A 27669-nucleotide genomic window follows, 5' to 3' on the forward strand; every position below is an offset into this window, starting at 1 on the left:
AATGACCAGCTATAGCATTTATTACAGGAACAGCCCGGAGGCACTACATGGCACGTCTACTCCGTCAGGCTAAATCAGGTTCGCTGCCACTCAATTCTTTACAAATGGCAATTCTCGAATATACGTTAAGACAGTCCGACAGTTTCCATGTTTCCTTAATCACACTAGCTACAACGCATCGGTCTGTCTATATAAAAGGCGACATGGGAATGGTTTCTGAGACAGGCCGGATATAGGGGCCCTGTCCCAGCCAGCTGGCAGGCGAAGAGTCCCCGCCTCACGCCATCCCAGGTTAATGCACTAACTGGACTTCTGACTCCGGCCCGAGGGCAGGTGCCCTGGCCAGCTACAGCGCCTCAGCCTCACCGCTGTGGACGCGCTGGTGCTTGGAAAGGTTGGACTTGCTGCAGAAGGTTTTCCCGCAGCTGCCGCACCAGTAGGGCTTCTCGCCTGTGTGGATGCGGTGATGCTTGTTGAAGTTGGAGCTGTGGTTGAAGGCCTTTCCACACTCCTTGCACTTGTAAGGCTTCTCGCCCGTGTGCAGTCTCTGGTGTGAGCTGAGGCCCGCGTGCTGGCTGAAGCTCTTGCCACACTCGTTGCACTGGTAGGGTTTCTCCCCGGTGTGGATGCGGTAGTGGCGGATGAGGCTGCCTTTGCCGCTGAACGCCTTCCCGCAGTCCTTGCACTGGTACGGTGCCTCCTCGCTGTGCATGCGCTGGTGTTTGAGGAGATCTGAGCTCTGCCCGAAGGCCTTGCCGCACTTGCAGTCATAGGGCCGGTCCACCAAGTGCGTCCGGTAGTGGAGCGTGAGGTTGGAGCTGTGGCTGAAGGCTTTCCCGCACTTGGTGCACACGTACGGCTTCTCGCCCGTGTGTGTACGCCGGTGCTTGGTGAGGTTGGAGCTGTTGCTGAAAGCCTTCCCGCACTCGGCGCAGATGTACCGCCGCTCCCCCGGGCCTGGCTTGCTGGAAAGGAACTCTCTTCCTTTCTTGGCCCCTGGGCCCTGCGAGGGGCTTTTGGTTCCTCTTTCCTTGCTGGGGCTCCCCCACTGCCTGGCCATCCCCCCGGGAGTGATGTCCCTCTGGTATCCTGCCGCACGGGACTCTTCGGCACTACCCTGCTTCTCGGCTGAGTCCTCATTCTGGGTGCCCAGGCCGCGGCCTGTAAGGAAAGGAGAGTAAGGTCCCCTGAGCCCCACCAAGAGGGATCCCTGAGCACAAAGCCAGGTGTGGCCCCCAAACAAAAGGCACGTGTCTTCTATCCCCAGAGCAGGACTCTGAGATGCCCCCGGAGAGGCAGGGAACCCCACCTACCTATCAGTCCCGCCACTGTGGTCCACTCTGGGGTCCCTCCCACCCAGGGTCACTTTCCAACCCCAGGGCGGCGAGTCTGAGACAGTGCTCATCTGGAATCTCACCCAGTTCTGGCGTTAAATCCTGCTCTTCGCCGGTTTCCTGGATGTAAAGGGGGCCCCACGATTCATATCTGGGACTGGCCTCCCCAGACTCTGGCTGATCGCTGCTCGGGGACCCCTTGGCTGTTTGGGGAGGGGCCGCCTCCAGCCACACTGGTTTCTGCTCGCCTGGAGAAGAGACCTAGAACGAAAAGGAGCCACACAAAAGCTTAGTTTGGTGGACCCTCCAGGACAGGGAAAAATAAAAATCCCAATTCCCCAGACGGAAGGAAACCAGCAGCAGCCTGGCTCCCTGCAGACACTTCTGCCAGGATGGCTGTCCCCCAACCCACCTGGTGCCCGGGCTCATCCAGCTCTTGCTCCAGATCCTCCAGGAGAGCGACGGCCTCCTCAGCGCTCTCGGGGCCATGCCCCTGCACCCAGGCCTGCAGCTCCCGCGGCAGGATGCTCAGGAACTGCTCCAGCACCAGCAGCTCCAGGATCTGCTCCTTGGTGTGGATCTCGGGCCGCAGCCACTCACAGCAGAGCACGCGGAGCTGGCTCAGGGCCTCCCGAGGCCCAGGGGTGTCATGGTAGCCGAACTGCCGGAAGCGCTGGCGGAACATCTCCAGGCTGGGACGGCACTTCCCCTTCTCCTCCTTCATCATCACAGGCCCCTGCTCTTGTGGGGGTTTCGGGACCAGAACTGCAGCCATGCCCAGCACCTTGGTCATCATACGCGCCGCCCGGGGCCTTGCTGAAGACACACTCCGCAGCTTAGGGTTTCAGCTCTTTAGAGCTCTCTGTCAACCTATGGATTTATGGGGCCATGAAATCACCCAAGAGCCATTCATCTCCGTCACTATCCCGAAGCTCTGCCGCAGATGTCACTTTAGCATGAGATTATGACCACCATCACCCTATCCAGGACTGGCTCGATGGTCCCATCCCTGGCATCGGCCCAGTCCCACCTTGGGGAATCTACTGTTGGGGTCCCAGAGCCACAGCTTGAGTGCCTGCTGTGACATCTAGAGCATGACAACCGATAAACGTGTGACCCCCTCCCCCTGCGGGCCCCCCAGGTCAAAACTCTTGCTTACCCCAGAACTCCTTATCCCCATCGACTCTTTACCTCCCATCACTTATTGCCATACAAATTCTTCTCACCCACCCAGCACATAGCCCTGTCCCTCCATCCTCTGCACTGTCAAGGCCTAATTCTCACAGGAATTTGTCTTCTATGTCTTGATTTGGTGATTCATGGAAAAGAGCTTCATCTTAATTATGATTAAAGAAATAAAACACACAGCTACAATGAAGGGACCAGAGAGGTTGTAAAGGGGTCAAGGTGCTTGCTTTGCATGTGGCAGACCTGCATTTGATCCCCTGCATACCCAAGACCTGCAAGGAGTGGTCCCAGAGCACAGAGCCAGGAGTGATACCTGAACACAGTCAGATGTGGGCCCAAAGCAAAAACAATTCAATCATGTCTTTAAAAAACTTTTTTTCTGGAACTGGAGCAATACAATGGGTAGCATGCTTGCTTCATATGTTGCTGACTGGGATTTGATCCCCAGGATCCCATATGAGTCCCGTCCCCCACTCCTACCCCCAACCACCAGAAGTGATTACTGAGTGAGGGTCAGGACCCCTGAGCATCACTGGGTATGGCCCCCAAACAAAACAAATTTTTTTCTCCCTAAGCAAAGCAAGTAATTTCACCTTTGATTATACCCAGTCCTTCTATACTTTTAGTTATCAAAATCCGCCTCCAGGTCTTGACTTCCTTATTTTTCTTTTTGAACCAAACCTTGTGGTGCTAAGGGTTTAAGGCTGGGTGCTCAGGAATCACTCCTGGTGGGGCTTGGGGGAACATATGTGGTTCCAGGTGTCTAATCCAGGTGGACCGCAAACAGACAAGTGTCTTATCTGTTGTACTATTGCTCTCTTTGGCCACTGGATTTCTTAAAAAAAAAAAAAAGTTCATAAGATCAACAAGTGTGTTGCAGACAATGAATGAGGACATTGTTCCTAACACACTGCCTTGACCCTTCTAGGAGACATAGAACGTTCAGATCAACGTTTAGACCAAGTATCTCTTTTTTTTGGTCCCAGTTTTTACGTCCTTCAAAAAAGTGCTTTATCCTGGGCAGAGCGCCAGTACAGCTAGCTGGGCAGTTGCCTTGCACGCAGCTGACACGAGTTCTATCTCAGGCACCCTCTACGGTATGATTCCTTTGCGAAGGGCCAGGAGGGAGTAGGCTCTGAGCATCACAACGTGTGCCCCCCACCCCAATATATATATAAATAAAAGTGCCCCACACCGGTTCTGAAACAAGAGAAGTGGCCAACTACTATAATTACGGTGGTTTGAAGCAGTTTCGCGTAATTTTACCCACTCACGCCCCAACACACTCACTCAGTACCCGAGCGCCCCAGGCTGCCACCTTTGATGCTTGAGGCGCAGAAACTCAAGGCCAGAGGCCTCTGCCGCAAGGTTTTCTTCCCACTGGACCAAGTTCTGCACCCTTGCCTAAGCTTCCCTCCCCGGCTTGGGTTCAACCCTCCCAGGCTGCTCATCTTTCTCCAAAGCAGATTTATTTCCGAGACCGAAAACCACTGCGGCGCCGCAGAGCCCCCGAGCGTTCCTGACGTCACGTGGGTGTCCAGACCCCCCCACCCCCACCCCTACCCCTGCTCTCCTGGAAAACTGCATTTGGTCCTGAGAAGACGCCCTCCCGGGAGCAGATCCCGTCCCCGGTTTGCTGCCGAACCTCAACAAAGCTCCCCCGGGGCGGTCCCCGCCCTCGCGGCGCGCGGGCTCGCGGGTACAAAGGGCGCCTCCCGCCCGGCTCGCTCCCCCGGGCCTCGCGCGGGGCCGTCGTCGGAGGGCGAGTCCGTCCGTCCGTCCGGTCGGACCGGCGCGGCGCGGCGCGGCGCGGGGGGGCTCACGAAACTCTGCTCGGAGCGAGCGGACCACCCAAGTTCCGTTTGTCCAACTGCCGCCGGGAGCACGGGGCTTCCCGGGAGCGCGCCTCCCCCTCTCGGGATGGGCAGGGCCAGCAGGCTCCTCCCCGCAGTCCTCCCCGAGCCGGCCGGCCGGGCTCCCGGGGGCCACGGCGACCGCGCCCGCTCCTCCCCGAGCCCCGCCGGCCGCGGCGCGCGCACCTATCCGCCGCGAGACCCGGGGAGCGGGGAAGAAGCCTCACCGGGAGTCGCAGCCGCTCCGGGCGCCGAGACACCGCGACGCTCACGGCGGGACGGCGCAGCCGGAAGTGCGTCAAGCCCCGCCCCCGGAGCGTGGGGTCGCGCGCCCCCCGCCCGCCCGCCCGCGAGGCCGCTCTAGGAGCTCCGGAGGTCTCTGCGTCTCCTTGTCTGGAGCTCGGTGCGGCGGTTTCGTCTGTCTGGACCCACGAGTCCGGCGCTCGGGTTTTCTCCTCGCAGCCGCGGCCGCTGCGGCATTGAGCCCACTTTCCCCTCCCCCGGCGCTGGCGCTGTGCCCACCCGCGCTGGCCTCCCATGAGTTTGCTCTGGCCTGGTGGGGTAAAAGCCGCAGAGGGGCGGGAACATGCTTTTGTGCACGGAATTCTGCGTCCACGCACTGATCTTTTGTCTGTTCAACAAGTATCTACGAGACCCAGTGTCAAATGGAGGCCGGCAGGAGCATAGGGGGCCCTTGACAATGAGGTTTTTATTATCATTAATAATATTGGGGCTGGAACAGTGGCACAGCGGGGAGGGCATTTGCCTTGCACACGGCCGACCCGGGTTCGATTCCCAGCATCCCATATGGTCCCCTGAGCACCGCCAGGAGTAATTCCTGAGTGCAAAGCAAGGAGTAACTCCTGTGCATTGCCAGGTGTGACCCAAAAAGAAAACAACAACAACAAAAATGTGTGTGTGTGTGTGTGTGTGTGTGTATATATATATGTACGCGCGCGCGCGCGCGCAATGGATCCCAGGGCCTCAATCATGCTTTTCTGGAAATTCTACCAAGATGTGATATAAAATCTCAAGACTGGGACGTAGTAGATGGGCAGGGAGGGCTCTTGCCTTTTATGACTCGGACTTGGGTTCCAACCCCAGCACCCCATATGGTTCCCCAGACCCCATCAGGAGTGACCCCTGAGTGAAGAGCCAGGAGTAAGCTCTGAGCACAGCCAGGTGTGGCTCCAAAATTAAAAAAAAAAACTTGCACTGACACCAACCCTATAGCGGACAAAGGCAGATGCCCCCGACCTTAGGGGTGTAGAAACTGAGACCTAGTTAGACTCTGGTGGGGATGCTGCTCAGAGCAGGGTGGACCCCAAAGGAGATGGTACAACAGGAATGAAAGACTGTGACTAGAACATGAAAGAGACCAACAGCTTCTACCTAGAAAACCCAAAGCTGGGGCAATTTGGGAGGGAAAAAAAAAACCCTTAAAAAACCTACAAGCTGCTGCACCTCCACTCTGAGTGGCCTCCCGCAGCTCAACCGAGTAGGTGTTTTTGTTGGGTTTTGGGTTTGGGGTCACATCCAGCTGTGCTCAGGGATCACTTCTGGAAGGCTCAGGGGACCATATGGGGTGCCGGGGATCAAACCCTAATCAGCCATATGTAAGGCAAATGCTTACCTATGGCCCTGCTCTGCTATCTCTCCAGCCTCAACACTTGGAAATATTTGGAAAAACCCCATAGGATTGTTCTGTACACCACCTGTAGCAGTTGCCCAAGAAAACCTGAAATTTCTAAGGCTTCTAAGTCTTGGAGTGTAAAAAATTTGAACTCCAGCTGCTGAAGGGAGATAAAAGGCTCTGCATGATTCCCTATCAATAACAAAATTGTAAACCACAGTGCCTGAAGGGGAAAAAAGGGAAAATAGGAAAAAAAAGTGCCTGTCATAGAGGTGGCTGCACAGAAAGGAAAATGGGGACATTCCGTGGGCGGAAGTGGACACTGGTGAAGGCATGGATGTTGAAACATTGTTTGTCTGAAACTCAATCATGAATAACTTTGTAATAGTTAAAAACATTTTTTTCAGCTGACAAGGAAGGACTTGGTTCCTCTTAAAAGATTCTGCTCTAGAAGAACAAAAAAAAAAGTAAAGAAAGAAAAAAAAAAAGATTCTGCTCTGGGGCTGGAGCGATAGTACAGCAGGTATGGCCTTTGCCTTGAATGTGGCCGACCCAGGTTCAATTCCCAGCATCCCACATGGTCCCCTGAGCACCCCCAGGAGTAATTCCTGAGTGCAAAGCCAGGAGTAACCCCTGGGCATCTCCAGGTCTGACCCAAAAGCACTGCACTGTAGCACTGTCCTCCCGTTGTTCATTGATTTGCTGGAGCGGGCACTAGTAATGTATCCATTGTGAGACTTGTTACTGTGTTTGGCATATCCAATACCCCATGGGGAGCTTGCCAGGCTCTGCCAGGAGGGCGGAATACTCTCCGTAGCTTGCTGGGCTCCCCCAGAGGAATGGAGGAATTGAACCCGGGTCGGCCTTTCATGACCCCCCAAAAAAATTCTGCTCTGGGACTGGAGTCCAGCAGGAGGGCAGTTGCCTTGCATGGGCCAACCGTGGTTTGATCCCCAGCATCCCATGTAGTTCCTTGAGACTGCCAGGAGTGATTCCTGAGTGTAGAGCCAGGAGTAACCTCTGAACACTATCCAACGTGGCCCCAAAACTGAAAAAAGATTTCGTTTTTTTATATAGCACAGTAGGTAAGGCATTTGCTTTTGCATGTGACCAGCCTGGGTTCAACCCGCGGCACACCCAGAGAATTTCCAGGAGTAATTCCTTAGAACAAAGCCAGGAGTAACCCCAGAGCATTAATGGGTGTGCCTCCCCAGCAAAAAAAAAAAAAAAACAAAACAAAAACAAAAAACACAGCAAAACAAAACAAAAAGATTTTCTGAGTCACTTATTTCACCTGCCATCTCTGTGCTTGGCCGGTAGAGGGTGCTCCACCCTACATTTCTGTTAGACCGGTGACGGTCATGGATTTGCTTGAGCGGGCCCAGTAACGTCTCCATCGTGAGACTTGTTACTGTGTTTGGCATATTGAATACGTCACGGGTAGCTTGCCAGGCTCTGCCATGCGGGCAAGATACTCTCGGTATCTCCGAGAGGGGCGGAGGAATCGAACTCGGGTCGGCCATATTGGCTGCGTGCAAGGCAAATGTCCTATCGCTGTGCTATCGCTCTAGCCCTCTCTTAGAACAAGGTATTACTTTCAGGGCTGTTTCAACCCTTGAAAACTTCCTTCTTCCCAGGTGTTCGCAGGTGCAACTGGTTGGGAAGTCACAAAGACACGTGCTAAAGAAAATGACAGGCCAATAGGCTGGGAGTGGAGTGGCGTAGCCCGGAGTGGCAAAGCAACCGGGAGAGATTTGGATCGGAACTAGATTATCTGGGAAATGGGCATAACAGCATCTGCCCTGGTGACTTCAAGGCCTTTGGAGAAAGAATTTGTCTTATGAGAATGCGAGAATGCTCTAGGTTTGTTTTCAGATAAAAACAGAAAGAACAGGACCCAGAGCTATAGTACAGCAGATGGAATGTCTACCTTGCACATGGCCAACTCAGGTTCAATACCCCTGGGCCACTCCCAGCAGTAGTAGGCAGGGGACCATATGAGGTGCTGGGGATCGAACCTGAGTCAGCTGTATGCAAGGCAACTGCCTCACCTGCTATATACTCTCTCTGCCTGGCATGTAGGAATTGTTATTGGCTGCCATCTTGGGACCACCTGGATCAGGCCTTGTTGTAGGAGCTTTAGAGATGCCAACTCCTGTAGAACATATGCCCACTGTGTCCACTATGACACAGCAAGGGGGACCCCAGGAAAACTAGCTCCCACGCCTGTATAATGATACTCATGGGGCTTAGGGATGAGGCTCAGTAATACTTGCCTTGCATGTGTGGGGTCGTGGGTTCAATCCCTGGTAGCACACACAAAAAAAAAGCCAAATAAACCCCACAGTTATGGACATAATAGATGATGCTTGAAAGTGCTAGAATAAATGAGCTCAGAAAGGAGAACAAAGGGCTGGAGAGAGCACAGAGGGGAGTGCATTTGCCTTGCACGTGGCGACCTCCGATGGATCCCCGGTATCCCATAGGGTCCTTGGTATTGCCAGGGGTAATTCCTGAGTGCAGAGCCAGGAATAACCCTGAGCACTGCCAGGTATGACCCAAAACAAAACAATAAAAAGGAAGGGAGGGAGGGAAGAAGGGAGCAAGGGAGCAAGGCAATATGAAGAGCAGAACAAACCCTCCCAAATCGCTTGCCCGCTTCCTGGACTTTCCTGTTCAGGCCCTTTTCGGCATCTGTGATGGGGTTGCAGAGCTGATGAGGGGATGAAGCACCATATTTATGCCATGAGAAGGGAGACAAAGAGATGAAGCACATGCTGAGTCAACAAGGATGCAAGATGGAGCCGCATCCCGGATATCAGCGGAGTCTGAAGATGAGAAAGTGCTCAGCAAAAACCAGGACCTTTAGGGGTGCCCCTGAGACAGCTGGAGATCCAGCTGAGTGATGGTGGATCATAGGGGGTGCTGGGGATCTAACCCCAGTTGCACCTTACCTGCTGTGCTCTCTGCCCCCCACCCCAATTTTGTTTTGTTAAAGATCGTTTATGGTCCCCTGAGCCCCATCAGGAGTGATCCCTGAGCAGAGCCAGGAGTAAGCCCTGAGACCCACCAGTGTAACCCCCAAACACAGAGAGGATAAAAAAGCGATGGTTTATGCTGATTCCAGGGGGGAGCAATGTGGGTGGGCGGCTTGTGGGCTTAGGGAGCAGATGAAGCCCACCCACTGTCAGAGGACCGAATGGGACAGACCCAGCCAAAGGCCACACCACAGGCCAAACCTTGACAAGACCTTCCTGAGTGCCAGGCTCTGGGCCTATCTGCACGGGAACTCCACCTGCCCAGGCCCAAGCCCAAATGCTGACACCCCAAGCAAGTTCACGGCTGGGCGGGGCTTGTCTGCCCCATCCTGCAGAACTGGGAACTGCCTCTCCCAAACTGCTCCCAGCTCCCAGGGGCCACCCCAAGCACAGCCTTTTCTGGAGAATGTCACTTGTGAGGTTTCTTGTGGGTCCCAGGTTTAGTTTCTTCTTTTGGCTTTGGGGCCACACCCAGCTATGCTCAGGGATTACTCCTGGCTGTGCACTCAGGGATCACTCCTGGCTGTGCACTCAGGGATCACTCCTGGCTGGTTGTGCACTCAGGGATCACTCCTGGCAGTGCCCAGGGGAATGTACCCACATAGACCATTTGCCAGGCAAGCACCTTATTGCTCCAGTCCCAAGATTCAGTTCTTTATTTTTTTTTCTTGGGGGGGAGGGAGGTTTCACCTGGTGGTGCCCAGGGATTACCCCTGGCTTTGTGCTCAGATCAAATGGGAATGCCAGGGGGTTGGACCCAATCTCCTGAGTGCTAGGCATGCACTTCCTCACTGGACTGGCTTCCGAGCATGAGGATCCATTTTCCTTTATTCCAGACATGTGCCCTTCATTGCTGCAAAGCGAGACAAACAACACACCACAGCATTGCTACCGAGATGATAATTTATTATTTTACCGTGATCCAGGAAAGACAGAAATGATTGATCACAAATCCCCACAATACTCCTCCAACCTCACTGCTCTACCCTTTGACAGACGTGCTGCAAACCCCTTCTTTTCAGGGTAACCCATCTGCCCTGGGCCCGCATGGTACCTTCGAGTATTCTCCTGGAGAGCAGCACGGCTTTGAAGCAGCCAACTGCTTTCTCTTAAGAAGCCGCTCCAGAAAAGTTGCTAAGGCTTTTAAACGACCATGACATTCAATCAGAAAAATCTTTTATGGAAGGAGCTGCTACCAAGCACATGGGTACTTCTGGCTGGGCACGATACCCTGCTTTCAATAGCCAAAATTTATTTCTGCAGGTTGACAAAGACACACACATTTCTTTTGGTCTAATGTACTCTAAACGGAGACTTGGAGACAAAACCTGGTCTACAAAGACAATGCCTGAGTTAGCTGGAGAGAGATGTATGCTTACTGTGCTGACTTGTGGCAATCATCTATTTTTGAATGAGTTCATAAAAAATATTCATTTTTTAAAATAGTTGCTGAGTTTGCTTGCATATCCCACCCTGGCCCCTAAACTCAATAGTTTTTGGAATAAGATTTCCTGTCAGATCCCCATCTATACCTCCCACCCCGCTCCCTCATGTGTTCTGTATCAGGAACCCCTCTGCGAGTAGAAGCATCTCTAATGTCTAACATGCTTTGTCCATGTGAGGGCAGATGAAAAACAAACAAACCGCTGAGTGGTCAAGGTGAAGGCGTGTGCGCGAGCCCTACCTTATGTGTCTCTGATCCCCTCTGCCCAGCCTTATCATTAATTATTATTTTGGGTTTTGGGTCACAACCAGCAGTGCTCAGGATTTACTCGTCCCCAACCTCTCCCTCATCATCGGAACACATCAGAGGTCCCTCCCTGGACCCACGGGATCTACAACCCAAATGTGAAACAGAATGAAACCCAGGTTCCAGTTCCAGGGTCTGCTCATGCCTCCTGTGCCCCTTGGGGCCATACACACAGCACGGCTACAACGAGGAGGACCTTTAAGGAGCACTCTGAAGCGAGTCCTATGCTTGAACAAACAGAGCTGCGTCTCAAGCATTAAAATGAAAAAGAGGAAGAGAGCAAAAGCTCTTAGAGAGAAGGCAAGACCATCGGTTAGCAGACAATCCTGACCGCCCAGTTTGAGGGGGACAGAGATCTGGGGTGTCCGCTCTTCAACGGGAACAGACAACACGAAACAACCGAGATTTGCCGAGAGGTCTGAGATATTTCCCAGACTTTCCTCCGATGCGCAGAGCCTGAGGTGGCTTACCCCCCTGTAACTTCAAGTTTTACGGAGCTTCGAAAAAGAGATCATTTCATTTTCAGATATATACCAAAAATACAAAAACAAAACAAACCAAAAAAAACCCCCCAAAAAACAAAAACAAAAACCTTCCTTCCAAATAGCAAAATAAGTGACTGCTTTTCAATGGACAGCTGGTGTGTCAAGGTCAGAACACTGGCTAACTCTGTAACTAAATTCTCCAGCAGCAGTTGAAAGAAAAATCGCACATCTATGAAAAGATCTATTCAGACCACTTCAACTTCCCTTTTAGACTCCGTTCCTTGGGGCAATCTGCAGGGCTCGCAGTGCTTCAGCGGGCAAACCCTGCACCCCCACCCCTCCACCACCTTTTCTGAGAAGTTGCTCAAGAGAGGAACACCCAGAGCCAGGCTCCTGGGGCAGATCACTCCCGATTCCTCTAACATGGTGACACCCACCCCCACCAGATGACACTGGCAGGGGATGCTGGGCCAAGGCCGGGCTTGGAACACGGGTGTGAGAGACTAGGGGTGGGAACTAGGGGTGGCCTTTCACCTTCTGTAACCTCCTACGCTGGGGAGAGGGGCCATGGGAGCCAGGCAGGCACACAGCAGCACTGCCCGCTGCTTCTCGGGTCTTGCCGGCCAACCTTCCACCTGCACCAAGCACAGGAGTCTGTTTCTGGAAGGGCCTGACTTCTGTTCTCCTACATTCCACTGCTCTAAGCACAGCGACTAAAGTGTTGGCGGGGGGCACGGGTGAGGGGTAAAGAGCTAAAGAACCCTGGCTTTAGCTCTTCAGCTGTCATGAGCCAGAGTGTAGTTACACCTGCACTGGAGAAGTGAACACAATCCAGTGGTTTCACCACTGAAGGTACCAGGCTTTCCCTGTGACCCTCTGAACTGCCTTCGTTCATGAACAAAACCCGCTTCCATCCCTCCATGGCACCAAGAGCCTGTCCGTCCGCTCTGCCTTAGGGAGCTTCAGTTCCTAGCTCTGAATTCTCCAGACCCTGCAGAGGCCGTCAGACTATTCACCGGCCTCCCCTCATGCACACCCTAATGTTTTCTCTCGATGTGATAAGCGCAAAAAATACGAAGCTTCCCACTCCCCCCCATGTGGTTTTGTTTCTGTCCTCCTCAGTCCTGTGAACTGACCTTTGGGCTCATCATCACACCAGCTTCGACGTCGTTCCCAAACTCTGCGTCTCTGAGGCGGCCTGGAAAGAAACCACAGCGACACTCCGTTTATGGAGACTGGAGTGTCCCAAGGACTTGGGGGACAGAACATGGGGCCAGACTTGACTGCCACACAGCAGTAGGGGCCAGTCTGGGCCGTGCACGGAAGCCACTGACCAGCCGGACACTGGGTTAGCTTTCCCTCTCCTTCCTCTGGAGAGAAGTCTGTGCCGACGCCCGGGGACCTGCAAGGCATCACTTGACAGGAACTCATCTTCTGTCCAAAGCAATGAGTGCTCTTGAGACAGGTTTCCTCACAGAGAACTTCAGCCAAGTCTACTTACTCGGCAGGCTCTGAGGCCAAGGGCAGACTCGATGACGGCTTGGCCAGACTGATCGCAGATAAGAGGTGCTTTCCTGGAAAGGATTCTCTTGAGGTCGCAGGCGCCCTGTCCCGCACATCGAATATGCCAGCCTTTGCGGACAGCAGGGCGGTTTCATTTTTCCGTCGTCAGTGAAACACTAAGTGCCTTAACTTACCAATGTGCCTCAGGCACCTCCATTCTTGGAACAGGTACCTCGAACGTAAAGAAATTAATTTATCTTCCTTGGCAAGGTGAATGTTGATTTAAAAAAAAAAAGCCTTCAAAACATCCCTTAGGTCAACCAGCTTGCCAATGACTAGCTACGGAGCATTTCAGCTGTTACCAGACCCCAGTCTGTGGAGAACTTTTCAGAATTAGCTCGGTTCAGATCTTTTTTTCCCTCTCTGGTTTTGGTGATGCTCAGGGGTAACTCTTGGCTCTGCACCCAGGAATTACTCCTGGCAGTGCTTGCAGCAGACCAGATGGGATGCCAGGGATCGTACTCAGGTCAGTCACGTGCAAGACCAGCTCCCTCCCCACTGCACCATCTCTCTGGCTCCTGGCTTTAGCTCTTTGGCTATTGTAAGCCAGAGTGCAGTTTCACCTGCACTGAAGAAGTGAATATAAACCTCTGGTTTCACTAAGTGCCAAAGCCAGTTAATGTCAGAGAACTTCTCTCCCGGGAACATGCCGGCTGAAGGCCAGAAGTCAAGGGGTGCCCTGCCTGACAGTTCCATGTTCTCTGGCACCAGCTTTATTAACCTTGATGACGAGATTGTCGGCACAGGCTAAAGCCAGGGCTAGCGGAGGATGCGCCTGGAGATCTCTCCCTCATTATGAACGCCAGTGCTGAGCCCGACACCTGAGCGGGGCTGAGACGCTTCCTGAGCAGCAAAGGTCTTGATTCCAAAGCATGACAGTTGTCAATGCCCAGGCACCGGACTCACCTCTTCTACCTTCACTCGCTCTAAGGTGGCCGCGGCTTCCTGGAGTTCTCCAGGGCAACCATGATGAGCTGTGGAGATGTCAAGGGACTGCGCCCACCTCCCCAACTTTCCCATTCCCATAAACACACCGGTTCCTGGAATCGTTGGTGAGTGAATAGCTGGTGAAGCACTGGGTTGTAGTTCTGTCTCAAACTGCAGATGGGATTCTTCAGGCATGTGGACAGACTTCAGGGGTATTCTTGTGTATGTCCTGAGCTCCTGTGGGCTGCCATGCTCACCTGAGCAGTACTCCCCCTCATTCCTGATGCTGCCAATAGCGAGACACTTGGATTTCCTGTCTGTGCTCCTACAAGGTCTCCAGAGTTACCTCCAGGCCATCAACTGTACCCTCCAGCAAAGATGGGGAACAGAATTGCCTCATGCCCGCCATGTGGGAGGGTTTCTTGAAGCAACGGCATGTTGTGACTGCAAACGTTCCTGCCAAGTTCCTGCAGCGGATAGACAAAAGCCTTTCTCCTTTTCTGAAAAGCAGCCTCTGTTCGCTGGAATCCCATCCTGGGTGATATTGTCGAAAGCCACCAACGCTGCCCCAAGTGCCCAGGAATCAGATCTCTGTCACTGAACCATGTTGGAAAAGCCTCAGCATCCACATGCCCGTTTCCCCTTAAGATGCTGATAGTGGAGGAATTTCTGACGTTCCGGTGCCTGCATACACTGACCTGGGTTAAGAAAGTCACTGCAGGTGGCTAACCCCAGCCTGTGTTTTGCACAGAACTCACATCAGAGCCTGGAGTTTTCTTAGCATGCCTCAGGCTCTGAAGGGCTCTTCGAAGCGGGCCAGGGAGTCACATTCCAGAGTCTTGGGTGCACAGGGCTTCTTCACCAAGGGAAAGTTCCCCAAGCCAGAAGTCCAGCAAAACAAGCACCAGCACCGTTGGGGGTCAAAGCAACTTTCCAGCACCGTTGGGCATCGAGTGCAATGGAAACCTGAGCTCGTCACGCAGCGGAGGATCGAAAGGTGGTCTAGTGTCAAGTGCTGATACAGGGAGAAACACATTTAGGTGTGCGGTAGTACTTCAGGGGCTCTTGAGACCAGAGCCGAGGCCTTCAGTTCACTGCTGCCACTGGGTGGAGCTTCGGTGAGGCGACTGGGCCCTTTCACATGGGCCGCGGTCCTTGGGAACCGCACATCCCCTTCTCTTTTGGGGAGAGACAGAAATCTTTGGTTTGATGCCTACCGGCCTGGCCCAACACATCAAGGGCTTTAGCGGGCTTCCACAAGCATCTAGGGGACGTTGCATCTACGTGACTAGTTTGAGTAGCAAGCAACGATGTCGCCTCTCACTGTCCCTCTGGTTATGGGAACAAAGGTCCAGCAAGATGTTGGCCATGGACCGGCCGGTTTGCAGCCAGCAGCTTCTCAAGCACAGCAACCTTCCCGGCCCCGAGCTAAATCTTCCTGTGACTGCCCGTGGCTGCACAGGGTCCAGTAGCGCCCCTTGGGCATCCTTGTGGCTGACAAGGGGGCCATTTCCTGTGTGTGTGTGTGTGTGTGTTTGTGTGCTCTTGCATGACGAGCGGAAGCAACCGGCAGAGGGACCTGGAAGTGCCTTCTCTCTGCAGGGCTGGCGGCAGGCTAGCAAGGCCTGAGCCCCCACGGCCAGGATCCTTCACTGTGACTGTTCTTGTCTCATCGGGTGAGGCCATGGTGTTTTTGTCATTTTCTTTTTCTCCCTCCTTCTGGGGGTGGGGCAGGGGCGGGGGACCGAGACACACACACACACACACAGCTCCGGAAGAAATCTCAGAAGAAACCAAAGTAGGGAAGGGGAAGAGAACCTGCCGGTGCACGCGCCGCTCCGGCCCTACACGCAGCCTTTCAGGAAGGCGCCGAAGGCGTCCAGCGAGGAGGGGCCGTACTCGGCGGCCCGCTCGCGTGTGTGGATGCGGTGGTGCAGCGTGAGCGTGGAGCTGCGGGTGAAGGCCTTGCCGCACTTGGTGCACTTGTAGGGCTTCTCGCGCGTGTGGATGCGCCGGTGCAGGATGAGGTAGGAGTTGCGGTTGAAGGCCTTGCCGCACTCGCCACACTCATAGGGCTTCTCGCCCGTGTGGATACGCTGGTGCTTGGTGAGGTCAGAGCTCTGGCTGAAGGCCTTGCCGCACTCGCCGCACTCGTAGGGCTTCTCGCCCGAGTGGATGCGCTGGTGCAGGATGAGGTTGGAGCTGTGGCTGAAGGCCTTGCCGCACTCGTGGCACTCGTGGGGCTTCTCGCCTGTGTGGATGCGCTGGTGCAGCACCAGGTTGGAGTTCAGGCTGAAGGCCTTGCCACATTCGCCGCACGCGTACGGCTTCTCGCCCGTGTGGATGATCTTGTGGCGGATCAGGCTGGAGCTCCGGGTGAAGCATTTCCCGCACTCGTCGCAGCGGTGCGACTTGACCCCAGCGGGTGTGTCCTCGGAGGTGCTTAAGCCGGCGCTCAGGCTGAAGCTTCTCCCCAGGCCCTTCCCTTTCTCCCGTGGACCCCGCTCGCCCAGGCCGGGCTTTCTCTCCCTGCCGGCAGCCGGCCCTGAATCTCTCTTGTCTCGCCCAGTTTTGTCCTCGGGGTTTCTCTGGGGTCCTTCTCCCTGGCCCGGCAGCTCACGTTTCTCTCCGAACTCTTTCTGGAACCTCCGGGTGGTCTCCCCACGTGTCGTGGTGTCTTTGGCGATTTCTGCTTTGGAGGGGGACTCCTCGGTCTCGCTCCTGCTCTCACGGCCTGAGATGACACAGAGAAAATGCAAATAGTGCCTTTTTCATTTTTTTTTCTTTTTTTCCCCCCTTTCTGGGCCATATTTGGCAATGCTCAGGGGTTACTCCTGGCTCTGAGCTCAGGAATCCCTCCCATGATGCACGGGGGGGGGGGGGGGGGGGGGGGAGGGGGTCAGATGGGATGTTAGAGGTCAGACCAGGGTCAGCTGCATTCCAGGCAGTGTGTCACCACTGTACCACTGCTCCGGCCCCAGTGCCTTTGATTCTGACAGCATAATTGAAAGACACTGTCTTCCCTTGATTATGGGCCTACAAGATCATCTCACATGATGAATGAGGTAAAATTAGGAGGAAACTAAGAAAAAGGATGCAGGACACCAGGGAGAAAGTCAGCACTGAGCGGGCAGGTTAGCGAGAGGCCACAGAACCTGGGATGAAAGGAAGGGCCAAGTAGGAAGAATCAGGCACTGGAAAGCACGATTTGGGGTTGGAGAGGGAGTACAGTGGGGAGGGCGTCTGCCTTGCACACCACTGACCTGGGTTCGATCCCCAGTACCCCATGTGATCTTGGACCTGCCAGGAGTGATCCTGAGTGCACAGCCAGGAGTAAGCCTTGGCCACTGCCAGGTGTGGCCCCAAAAGCAAAAGAGAGAAAGGAGAGAGGGCGGGCGGGCGACCTTGTGCCTTGTCCCATGCTCTTTTGGAATGCAACACCAGCAGCTTTGGAAACAATCCTGCTCCCCACCGAGGCACAGCTCCAAGTTCACGGAACTTCACGGCATGGTGTCAGGGCAGCCAGGTAAAAATCAGACTGACAGGTCCTCCCTGGCCCCCAGTAACAGACATGCCCCCACAGGACACCAGAGCCTGGGGGCGAGGGGGGGGGGGCGGGCAGAGGCCGCCAGATAACAGGGTGAGGGAAGAGACGCGAGGATTTCTGGTTGCAAAAGGTAAAATCTACTGAGAAGGGGGGAGAAGAAAACTCCCCCCAGAGTCAGAGGTGTGTGCAAGCTCTGTGGGTTAGGACACAAACATGTCAGGTCTGCAGAAAGGGCGGCTGGTGTCCCTGTTCTTGTCATGTGCATCCGGAAACACCTGTGACTCCATAACTCAAAAGCTGAGGCTCAAGACCCCGGGGTGGGGGCCAAGAGCCCGAGGCAGCTGTACCCTGGGAAAACGCACTCCCGTAAGTGTCCTGCTGGTCCCGGCCGACGGTCCTGCGGGCCAGGCTCTGGCAGCCCCACTCCTCCAGGATGAGGGACACGGCCATGTCCTCGATCTTCACCATTGCCTGAAAGCACAGGAGGCCTCACTCAGGGTGCCTCAAACTTGGGGACCGTCCCAGCCCAAACCTAGGACGGAGGTAAGAGCCTGGCGACCAGAGGCCAGAGAAGACAAGGTGACCCCGGCAGGCTCTGGGGATGGGACGGGACACTGGCATGTCTGAGAGAGAGGGGACAGAACGGCGGCTAAGAGAACACCAGGAAAAGCCCCCATGGGGGCTGGGGAGGCGGGGGGGCTCGCGGCTCACCTGGGAGTCTGCCGTGAACAGCGTGGATGCCACTGCCTGGGGCCCAGGGCTCCCTTCCTGACGGCAGGCGGGAGCGTGGGGCACAGTGAGGGCTGAGGGAGGAGAAAGGAGCTGTGAGGGCCGCTCCGCTCCCAGGCCCCGGCGCGGCCCCGCACTCCTTCCTGCACCAGCCAGCTCTGGGTTTCAGTGTGTTGAAAAATTTTTTTTTTCTTGGTCTTTGGGTCACACCTGCCAGGCCTGAGCCATGAGCCCAGAGCTAGGAGCAAGTCCGGAGCACCGTCAGCTTCTGCAGTTCTAACGTTCCAACCCTGGATGGAACCACAAGCCAACAACACCGGCAAAGACATATGCCAGGGCTGGAGTGGGCCTAGTGCGGAGGGCACCTGCCCTGGAAGTGGTGACCCAGGTTCAAGCCCCGGCACCCCTTTTGGTTCCCTGGGAACCTCCGGGAGTGATCCCTGAGTGCAGAGCCAGGAGTAAGGTCACTGGTGGGGCCCCAAAACAGAACAAGAAAATGTGCTTTTATGGGGCTGGAGCAATAGTACAGTGGGTAGGGCGTGTGCCTTACACGCGGTCGACCCGGTTTCAATTCCCAGCATCCCATATGGCCCCCTGAGCACAGCCAGGAGTAACTCCTGAGTGCAAAGGAGTAACCCTTGTGCATTGCTGGGTGTGACCAAAAAAAAAACAGTGCTTTAACTAACACTTCTTCAAAAGCTGTGCTTTGTTACTGTTTTGGTTATACCTGGCCGTGCTTTAGGGCTTACTCCGTGCTCTGGGCTCAAGGGTCGCTCCCAGCAGCACACAGGGAGCATAGACGATGCTGGCGATCAAATCTGGGTCAGCTGCATGCAAGGCCAGCGCCCGACCTGTTGTACTATCTCTCTGGCCCCTAAATAAAATGAATTTTATAAAAGGGGTTATGATCCTTTGTGCCACGTGTCTCAAAACTCTAGGAGCAAAAACATCACTGTTCCTCAGCATTTTCATGTGCAAAAACCGGCTGCAGGGGCCGAGGGTAGGGCACTTGCCGTGAACGCGGATGACCGGGTTCAATTCCTGGCATTCCATATGGTCCCCTGGAGCCTGCCAGGAGTCAGCCCCGAGCACTGCTGGGTGCGGCCCCCAAACCAACACGAGAGTCTGCTGGAGCAGTGCCCTCAGCCTTTCTGGGCTGCGAGCCAGCGACTGGTCCACATACAGCTCCATGAAGCAGGCGGGCACAAGCAAGGCAAGAGACAGAGGGGACAGTGGCTTCCGCCTTCCGGTACTTGCGGCTGGTGTCGGAGAAGTTGGTGCCCGACATCGGAACCGCAAACAAGTCAAGAAAGAAAGTCGTGTCACGGACGCTAACCATGCACAATTCTGACGATGGAGTTCCCTGAATGTTTCCTAAGAATAAGACGCTGCTAGACAAGGATGGAAACAGTGAGCTACCGGCCAGCAGGCCCTCAGCCATGCAGAGGGGACCCGCGTCTTACCCCGGGACTGGACGAGGCGGGGCTTCCGAGACGAATGCTTGAAATGAGACTGTGCGGCCTCCTGGTGAAGGTCGAAGGTTGAGGGCTCCTGCATGGGGTCCAGAGGCACCATGCCCCTGGCCAGCATCTCGGGTCCATGAACTTGACCCGGGACCTGAGGACAAAGAGGTGGGCTTGTGGGTGATAGGTTTTTTTTTTTTAAACAGTGCCTCAAGCCTCACACATGTGAGAATGGGTCTCTGCTGCTCACCCACACCCTGCGTAGAAGTCAGTTTTTGATTATTTATTTACCTAGGGGTTCGGGGGCCACAACTGGCTGCGCTGAGGGCTTACTCCTGGTTCTGCACTCAGGGCTCACTCCTGGCGGTGCTCAGGGAACCATATGGGATGCTGGGGATCGAACCCAGGTCAGCTGCATGCAAGGCCAAGGCCCCACGCACTGCACTATTGTCCCGGCCCAAGTCACTTCTAAAAAGAAGTTCAAATGAAGAGACCCTAAATACAGCAGAAGATACATGGAGGAGGGTATGCGTGTGTGGGGAGTGGGGTGGGGAGAGAATATTTTTCGGGGGAGGAAGGTGGAAATAAAGGAGTTTGGATCTACACTGAGATGTGCTCAGTGCTTACTCCCAGTTCTGTAATCAGGGATCACTCTCAGCTTTGCACTTGAGGGACCAAACGTGTTACTGGGTATTAAACTGGGTTCCAGCTGCCTCCCAGGCAAGCACCTTCCCTTGAACTCTGGCCCCAGAATGCTTTTTAAGGGGACCCTGCTCTGTGGGGACAGAACCCTGTCTCCTGGGATATGCGTAACAGCACAGCTGCTAGGGCACTTGCTTGCCTTGCACACGGCCAACCTGGGTTCGATTCCCAGCATCCCATGTGGTCCCCCCAGTCCTGCCAGGACTAATCCCTGAGCACAGAGCCAGGAGTCAACCCTAAGTACAGCTGGGTGTGGCTTAAAAGGAAACAGAAAAGAACTGGATCTCCTACCCCAGCCCTAGCTCTTATCATCACCTCCTAATACTAAAATGCCAGCTTTATTTTTTCAATTAAAAAAAAAAAGCTTTGGACCCATACCTGGCAATGCCCAGGGGTTACTCCTGGCTCTACACTCAGGAATCACACCTGGCGGTACTCGGGGAGCCGTATGGGATACTGGGGGCCCAACCTGGGACAGTCATGTGTAAGGCAAGCGCTTTATCCTCGGTTACCCTCTGGCTCGAGCTAGCAGCTCTAGATCGCTTCCTCCCCACTCCGCCTCCCTTCCTACCTGCTGGCCCGACAAATCAAGCTCCAGATCCTCCAGAAGTGTCACAGCCTCCTCGCCGCTGTCGGGCCGGTATTCCTGCAGCCAGGCCTGCAGCTCCCGGGGCAGGATGCTCAGGAATTGCTCCAGCACCAGTAGCTCCAGGATCTGCTCCTTGGTGTGAATCTCGGGCCGCAACCACTGGTGGCACAGCTCCTTCAGCCGGCTCAGAGCCTCGCGAGGCCCAAATGTGTTCTGGTAGCAGAAGTGCCGGAAGCGCTGGCGGAAGATCTCAGGGTCTGGGGGTGGCGCGTCCTGCAGGCTGGACTCCTGCCCCCACATGTGATCCTCCTCGTCTTCCTCTTCCACCTTCACGATCACGATGCCATCCTTCTCTTGGGAGGCCTGGGGGGACAGACCGGCGGCCTCTCTGGACTCAGCAGTCATCATTCGGGGTGTGGGCAGGGCACTCCTTTCTGTCCTAGGAGGTGGTCTCTGATCTCTTGCCAGCGGTTTCCTGAGGTCATTAAAAGAAACAGTGAGGGGGCGGGAGTGGCAGGACAGCAGGGAGGGTGCTGGCCGCACACATGGCTGACCCCTGCGCTCCCCAGCCAGCCTGGAGCGCTGCTGGATGAGGACTAGGAACAGAAGATGAGCAGTGCCTCCAGGGCCATTGGAGAGTGTGGGCACAGACTTCCCCCTCACACCCCAGGTATCAGGCCCCAGAGCCAATGGAGAGGAGAAGCGAAGCCCACTGAGCCAGGGTCACCCAGACTCAGGTCTGGAAACAGAACTTGCACCTGGGTCCTGATCATGGGCCATGCCCTCCCGTGACCTGAGCCAGTGAGAGCTGGCGCTAGCTCAGCATGGGCTTCAGGCAGTAGTGTCCACCATCCTTATCCTCCCGCATTGACCAGCAGGTGACCACAGCTGTCGGCACCATCTGATGGGCCAGCGCTGCCCCGTGTTGGGTACCAGTTGGGGTCATCCTCCATGCTGAGTCTTCAGCACCCCCTGGCTTTGGCCAAGCTCTGCTCTTCCTTACTTTTTTAAAGAATTTTCCTTCGTTTTGGGGGTCACACAGGCTCTGCACTCAAGAATCACTCCTGGTGGTGCTCAGGGGGCCATATGGAGTGCCGGGGATCAGACCTTGGGCTGGTCACAGGCACGACACGTGCCGGAGTCACTGGACTATCGCTCTGGCGACATTCTTTATTTTTATGGGTTGAAAGATCTGGCCAGCCAAGCTCAGGAGGAGCCAGTGCAGGCAGGGAACTCTTTCCGAGGGTGTTTCAAGGAAAATGGGAGCAGTGAGAGGCTTTAGCATTCCTCTGCCTGCCAGGTCAAGTTCAGCAAAACTCAGCAAGGAGGGATCCCTGAGTGAGTACGCGACGAGGATGCACTGGGTTCGAAGAAGAAACGGGAAGAGCTAGGATTAGCAGGGCCCCTCACCAGCCACTCCAAGGGACATTCTGCTCCAGAATCCATGTTGGGTCACAGAATGTAGCTCCATAGAATCCAGGAAAGAGCAAACTGGGGGCCGGAGAGATAGTACAGTGGGTAGGGCATTTGCCTTGCACGCAGCCAACCTGTGTTCGATCCCCAGCATCCCATAGGGTCCCCCAAGCACCACCAGGAGTAATTCCTGAGTGTAGAGCCAGGAGTAACCCCTGAACATCGCTGGGTGTGACCTAAAAAGAAAAAAGAAAGGAAAGCAACAACTTTCCTCTCAGGCCACAATTGGAATGTGGAAACTTATCACAAAAAAAAAAAAAAAAACAGAACTGAAACACTTGAAAATGAAACAGAAAGAAATGAAAAAGAATTTTTCTGAATTAAGAAAATAAGATCCCTGGGAATCAACATCTTTAAAAAATAAAATACAGATATATAGTAAAGGGAGTGACAATGGGCCAAAGGTGACAGAACTGGAAAGCTGGTCGCTAAGAACGGAACTTGCAGGGATGGAGAGAGAGGATGGCGGGAAGGGCATGGTCTGGCACACAGCTGTTCCAGGTTCGATGCCCAGCATCCCATATGGTCCCTCAAGCACCACCAGAAATAATGCCCAGGTGCAGAGCCAGGAGTAACCCCTGAGCATCGCTGGGGGGTGACCCAAAAAGCCAAAACAAATAAACTGACAATCAAGAATCTTTACGGGGCAGGTATGGGGAGGGTGTTTGGGACAGTGTGGTCTGGACCGACATGCATAAAATCATCACTATTAAGAGACCGTGGGACCTCAAGGAAGAAAGGAGGAAGAATTAAGAGGGGGAAAAAAAGGTACAAATTGAGGGCAGGGGAGGGACTTTGCAAAAGCAGGCAGGAGGCTCAGGTCTGATCCCCAGCATGACACGGTGACCCAAGCAAAGTCAAGAAGGAGGTGCCCCCAGCAGCAGAGCCAGGAGTGGCCCCAAGTCGCACTGGGTGAGGTCCCCAAACTGCAGACACCCACCAGGTATTAATAGGCACACCATAACCTGGTGCAAAGGCTGAACGGCCACATGCTACACAGGGAGGGTCCATATCCTGGGGGAAGTCAGGGCTCCTGCTCCCCCACTGGTGGCCTCAGTTACCCTGCGGCGGCTCAAGCGGCGTCCAGATTTGTACAGAGAAGTCACAATGGGCAGGCACGCTGGTGACGCTGGCCATGTGAGAGTAAGTGGCAAAGCTGCAGTCAGTTACGTCCGGACAACCCTCTCTGAGCTTTCCCAGGGACCCCTCAGACCCCTGCCTGGCACCCTGAAAGTCCCACCAGCTGTACCAGTCTGTTTCCTAAACGTTTCCACGTTCCCACAAGGCAGAGGGGAGGGCGAGGAGCTGGACTCCCAGGGGTGGCGGCTCATAGCAGACCATGCGCGGGAGGGGCCCTGAGGCAGCGTCCCTAGGAAAAGGTCACAAGCAACAGTCCAGCCATGACAGGACAAGTGACCTCAGACGGCGGCCTTGGCAGCCTCCGTTCCGTGCTGCTCAGCTTCAGATCCACACAGATGGGACGGAGCCATGTCCCCCGGTGTCCCTTCCAAGGGGCCAACAGCTTCAGCTCCAAGTCGCACCAGGTCTGCTCCTGGTCCCTTGAGTCCCCTCCCCTTGTGCTCACTGCATCCCAGGGTCAGACAGGAGCGGTCCCCATCTTCCCTCCACTTCTGGCTCCCATTCCTTCAGCCCATCTGGTGTTTGTGCTCCCAAGTTCAGGGAATACGTTCTGTCCTTGGCTGCGAACAGATCACCTTGTCACTTGTCCTGTGGAAGCCTCATGTCGCGGGTATGAGCAAGTGACCACCCACCTCTGCACCCCAGCTGGGCCCCCCACAGCCCTGCTTTCTGGCATGGATTCTTGGATCCTTGGCCCCCCAGGCCTCGGCCCTGTACCACCTCCCAATGTAACTCTGGCCCCTCAGGGACGGGGCTCTGGCCTTTGTCCTTATCTCCCAGAAGGGCTGGCAGAGGGGCAGAATGGCTCGTGCCAGGTGGCCCCACTCACCCGGCACATGTTATTCTGCCTGTGGTGACTCGCCCCCATACACCGAGGAGACTGCTTCTCTTTTTTCGGCTTTCTGGGTCACACCCGGTGAAGTTCAGGGGTTGCTTCTGGCTCTGCACTCAGGAATGATTCCGGAGTGGGGAGACTATAGGAGGCAGGATCAAGTCGGCAGATGCCCTCCTCGCTGTCCTATCGCTCTGGCCCCAGCAGGCTCATTTTCTGGTTTCCAGTTTTTCCCGGTTTAGTTTTTGTTTTTTGTCACTTCCCTCCAGCCTGCACGTCCCCACCATGGACTCAGATGAGTCTTACCAGCACAGCCAGTTCATACACTCCAGGACCAGCCTGGGTTCTCTCTGACCTCACATCTGGTTTCTCTCCCCGCTCCAGCGAAACTGAGGCCACGTGGTGCTGGTGGACAGGCCTCGTCCGTGGTGACACTCGCCTTCCCTCATACCATTCTCACTGCCCAGGGGCCCCTTCCCTGGTTGCTCTGCTTCTTGGAATCCTGTTTATCCTCCAGGACTAGGAGAAAACCCCTGGGAGCCACAGTTCGGTCAAGAAGCTTCCAGTGGATTCAACAGCACTTACTGGGTGCTGCCCACGGAGCAGACGTTCTATCACTCTCAAGCCTTTCACACCACTGTCTGGGGAGACAGACATATTTAGCATCTCAACTTGATGGTAACTGGAAAAAAAAAAAAAAAACGGAAGCTGATCATGCTACATGGCAGAGGCCAGGTTTGACATCAGGCCTAACTCCTAGGTTCCAGGCCTTCAACCACCTCAGTCCCATTCTGGGGTGTGGGGCGAGGAAGGGCTCCTGGAACACACGTCCTGTCTGAAGGAAGGTCCAGGTCTGGTGGCTCCCAGCTCGGGGCCACCTCGTTTCCTGTGAGCAGGATGCATGGCTAAGGAGAGGTGAGGGAGAAGCAGCCAAAGGCTACTGAGGTAGAGCTACCCCTCGGTCAAGGGAACTGACTAGAACTAAGCAAAGCTAAGGGGACAACTGGCCTGGCCACAGAAATCTGATTTTATTTGATTAGTTTATTTGGGGGCCCACACCCTTGGGCAATGCTCAGGGTTTACTTCTGGAGGGGCTCAGGGGAATACAGGGATGCCAAGGATTGAACCAGAGTTCGCTACATGCAAGGCAAACTCCCTACCCATTGGACTATCTCTCCAGCTCTCGGTTTTCAAGGCTTCCCAGCCAATTAGAAGTTTGCAAAGGCATGCTCTGTATCTAAGCCAGCTTTCTAGGACTCCTTGTAAGCATTTAAAAAAAAAAATACTTCAAACAAAACAAGAATGAGGGTAGGATAGGACAGTAGGCGGGCAGGATGTTTGCCTTTCCAACCCAGATTTAATCCTCGGCACCCTGCCATGAGTGATCCCTGAGCAGAGTAAGGAGGAAGCCCAGAGCACGGCAGGGTGTGACACCCCCACCCTCACCCCCCCAAAATAATAAGGAAAAATACTAGCATGAATTTAGATGTGACTCCTTCCTGCCACTCCTGTAGTATCAATGATGCCCCCAAATGAGCTTTGGAGGGATTTGTCTGGTATCAGAGGTGAGCTGCTATTTTAATAGTTAATGATCCGTGCATATCTTCATCTGTATAATGAAGATAAATGGCCCTAATTGTCTGGGTTATAAGGATTCTATGAGCCAACATGGATTAAAAACAAAAAAACTCCAAATGGGTCTGTAGTTGGTACCAAAGATGCTTCCCCAAACAAAGACAAAAGATGTAACTGCTATTTTCCAGTGGTTAGCCCCAACTTTGAAGGTGCAACTGTTACTGCTTAATTGTCACCCAAGTTGTGTTGCCTCTTCTCTGACTCTGAAAAGTGAAAGCAGGGCAGGGAGGAGAGCAGAATTCCTGCTGCCCAGTGAGTCACACAGCCCTGCGGTTGTTTGGTTTGGTTTTTGTCCTGGCGGGATCAAACTAGGATCAGAGATAAGAACTCTACCTCAGAGCTAGGAGATCTCCAGCCGTTATTTAACCTTTCTGGCACTCTGCATCCTAAGCTGCTAAGTGGGGGGCTGGTGGGAGGGAGAAAACTACCTCCAGAGTCCCTCTGAGCTGAAAAAATATGGACACCTGATCTGTTTAGATAACATCACCCCTGCAATTGGTTCTCACCTGGGACAGACCCCTACAAAAAGGGCTTGGAGTTACAGTTCAGTGACTTTCTAATCAGGGCTCTATTTTTTTTCAGGGCGCAGTCTTGAAGATGAAATCAAGACACCTCTGCCCCCTTTTCTGAGCAAGTTTCAAAAGTCAGGGTGGCTGGCTCCCCAAAAAAGAATGCTGGTGCCCTAGAAAGTCAGCAGAAAGCCTGCAGAAAGCCATCCTCAGATCAAACCGGGCACTACTGTTTTGACATAACAGAAAAAATTTTTAAAAAAATCCATGCTTAGCTCCAGCAGATAATCCACAGAGACCACGGTATTCAGTAGTGAACTTCACTGTTTGTATTCTGGGGTGGGTGGAAACTGCCTGGAACTATGAACCTGGGGCCCTGTTCACGCAATTCAGAGGACACAGGCTTGAGCACTCTGCTTCCGGATCCCCCCTGGGGCAAAGCTCGTCCCCCATCTGACTGGCATACAGAGAAATAGTGCTTTGTGGACCTGGTCACAATGAATTCTCCACAGTTCAATCCAACACGTATTTCTCGGCCGCCTCCAACCCGCCTGGCCTGGCCTGTACAATAAATGCTTTCTTTGGTCTGGGGCCACGAACAGCCACTCTGTAAAGAATGTGTGTTATTGTGGGCCGGGAGGCGGGGCGCGGGACACAGTGTCAGGCGAAAGCCGTGGCTCAGTCCTCCCCACCCCCCAGGACAAGTGACCCAATCAATCCACCTCAAGGTTGGGGTGAGCCTTTCGGGAAAAGCTCATTCATTTTATTGATGACAGAGCCTGAGGGCTGTCGCAGGGTCGTGCCGTGTCCAAGGTCATTCCGAGGAAAGCCTCGGGGTTCCCCGGCGCCCGCCGGCGCGCCCCCCGCCGCGCGCCCTGAAACCGGGGGGCGACCCCCGACCAACGCAGGGCCGCCGGGAGCGCGCTCGGCCCGGGGATCGCCGCCACTCCCACCTCGGGGACCCCCAAAACGAGCCTCGCGCCGGGACCCGCGCGAACGGCGGCGGGCGCGGGGGCTCCTCCCGGGGTGCGACACCCCCCGGACCTGCCCCGCCTGCACCCCGGCGGGGGGACAGTCCTCTCGGCTAGGGCACGGGCGACCCTCCCCCCGCGCCGCGCACACCCTGGCGGCTCCCCCGCCCCCCCCCAGAGGCCGGCCCCAAGTCTCACCGTGAGCCCCGGGAGCAGCCTGGGGGCGCCGGGCGAGAAAAGGGAGCTGGCTCCGGGGCTCGGGCCGGCGAAGGGCGCTGCAACACGACCGGGGCCCTGAGACGCCGCGA

At 54.9% G+C, this 27669-nt stretch overlaps 1 protein-coding gene across 2 annotated transcripts; it reads right to left on the reverse strand.

Annotated features, from left to right (window-relative positions):
- Positions 1-4: 4 nt before the first annotated feature.
- Positions 5-27669, reverse strand: ZSCAN21 (zinc finger and SCAN domain containing 21). Of its 2 annotated transcripts, XM_056128515.1 has the most exons (8): positions 27560-27669; positions 20784-21276; positions 19511-19664; positions 18030-18121; positions 17666-17789; positions 15736-16505; positions 807-916; positions 5-737 (listed from the first exon to the last, which is right to left on the reverse strand). In XM_056128515.1, the coding sequence occupies exons 2-8, from the start codon at positions 21207-21209 to the stop codon at positions 347-349; spliced, it is 2067 nt and encodes a 688-aa protein (XP_055984490.1). In that variant the 5' UTR covers positions 21210-21276; positions 27560-27669; the 3' UTR covers positions 5-346. The 2 variants fall into 2 exon arrangements, with proteins under 2 accessions (XP_055984490.1, XP_055984489.1); XM_056128514.1 differs by lacking the exons at positions 15736-16505; positions 17666-17789; positions 18030-18121; ... (1 more) ...; positions 20784-21276; positions 27560-27669 and adding exons at positions 1418-1595; positions 1747-2204; positions 4603-4623 and having other exon boundaries at positions 5-1161.

The sequence above is a fragment of the Sorex fumeus genome, unplaced genomic scaffold (genome assembly GCF_029834395.1).
Source record: "Sorex fumeus unplaced genomic scaffold, SorFum_2.1 ptg000064l, whole genome shotgun sequence".
Taxonomy (NCBI): Eukaryota; Metazoa; Chordata; class Mammalia; order Eulipotyphla; family Soricidae; genus Sorex; species Sorex fumeus.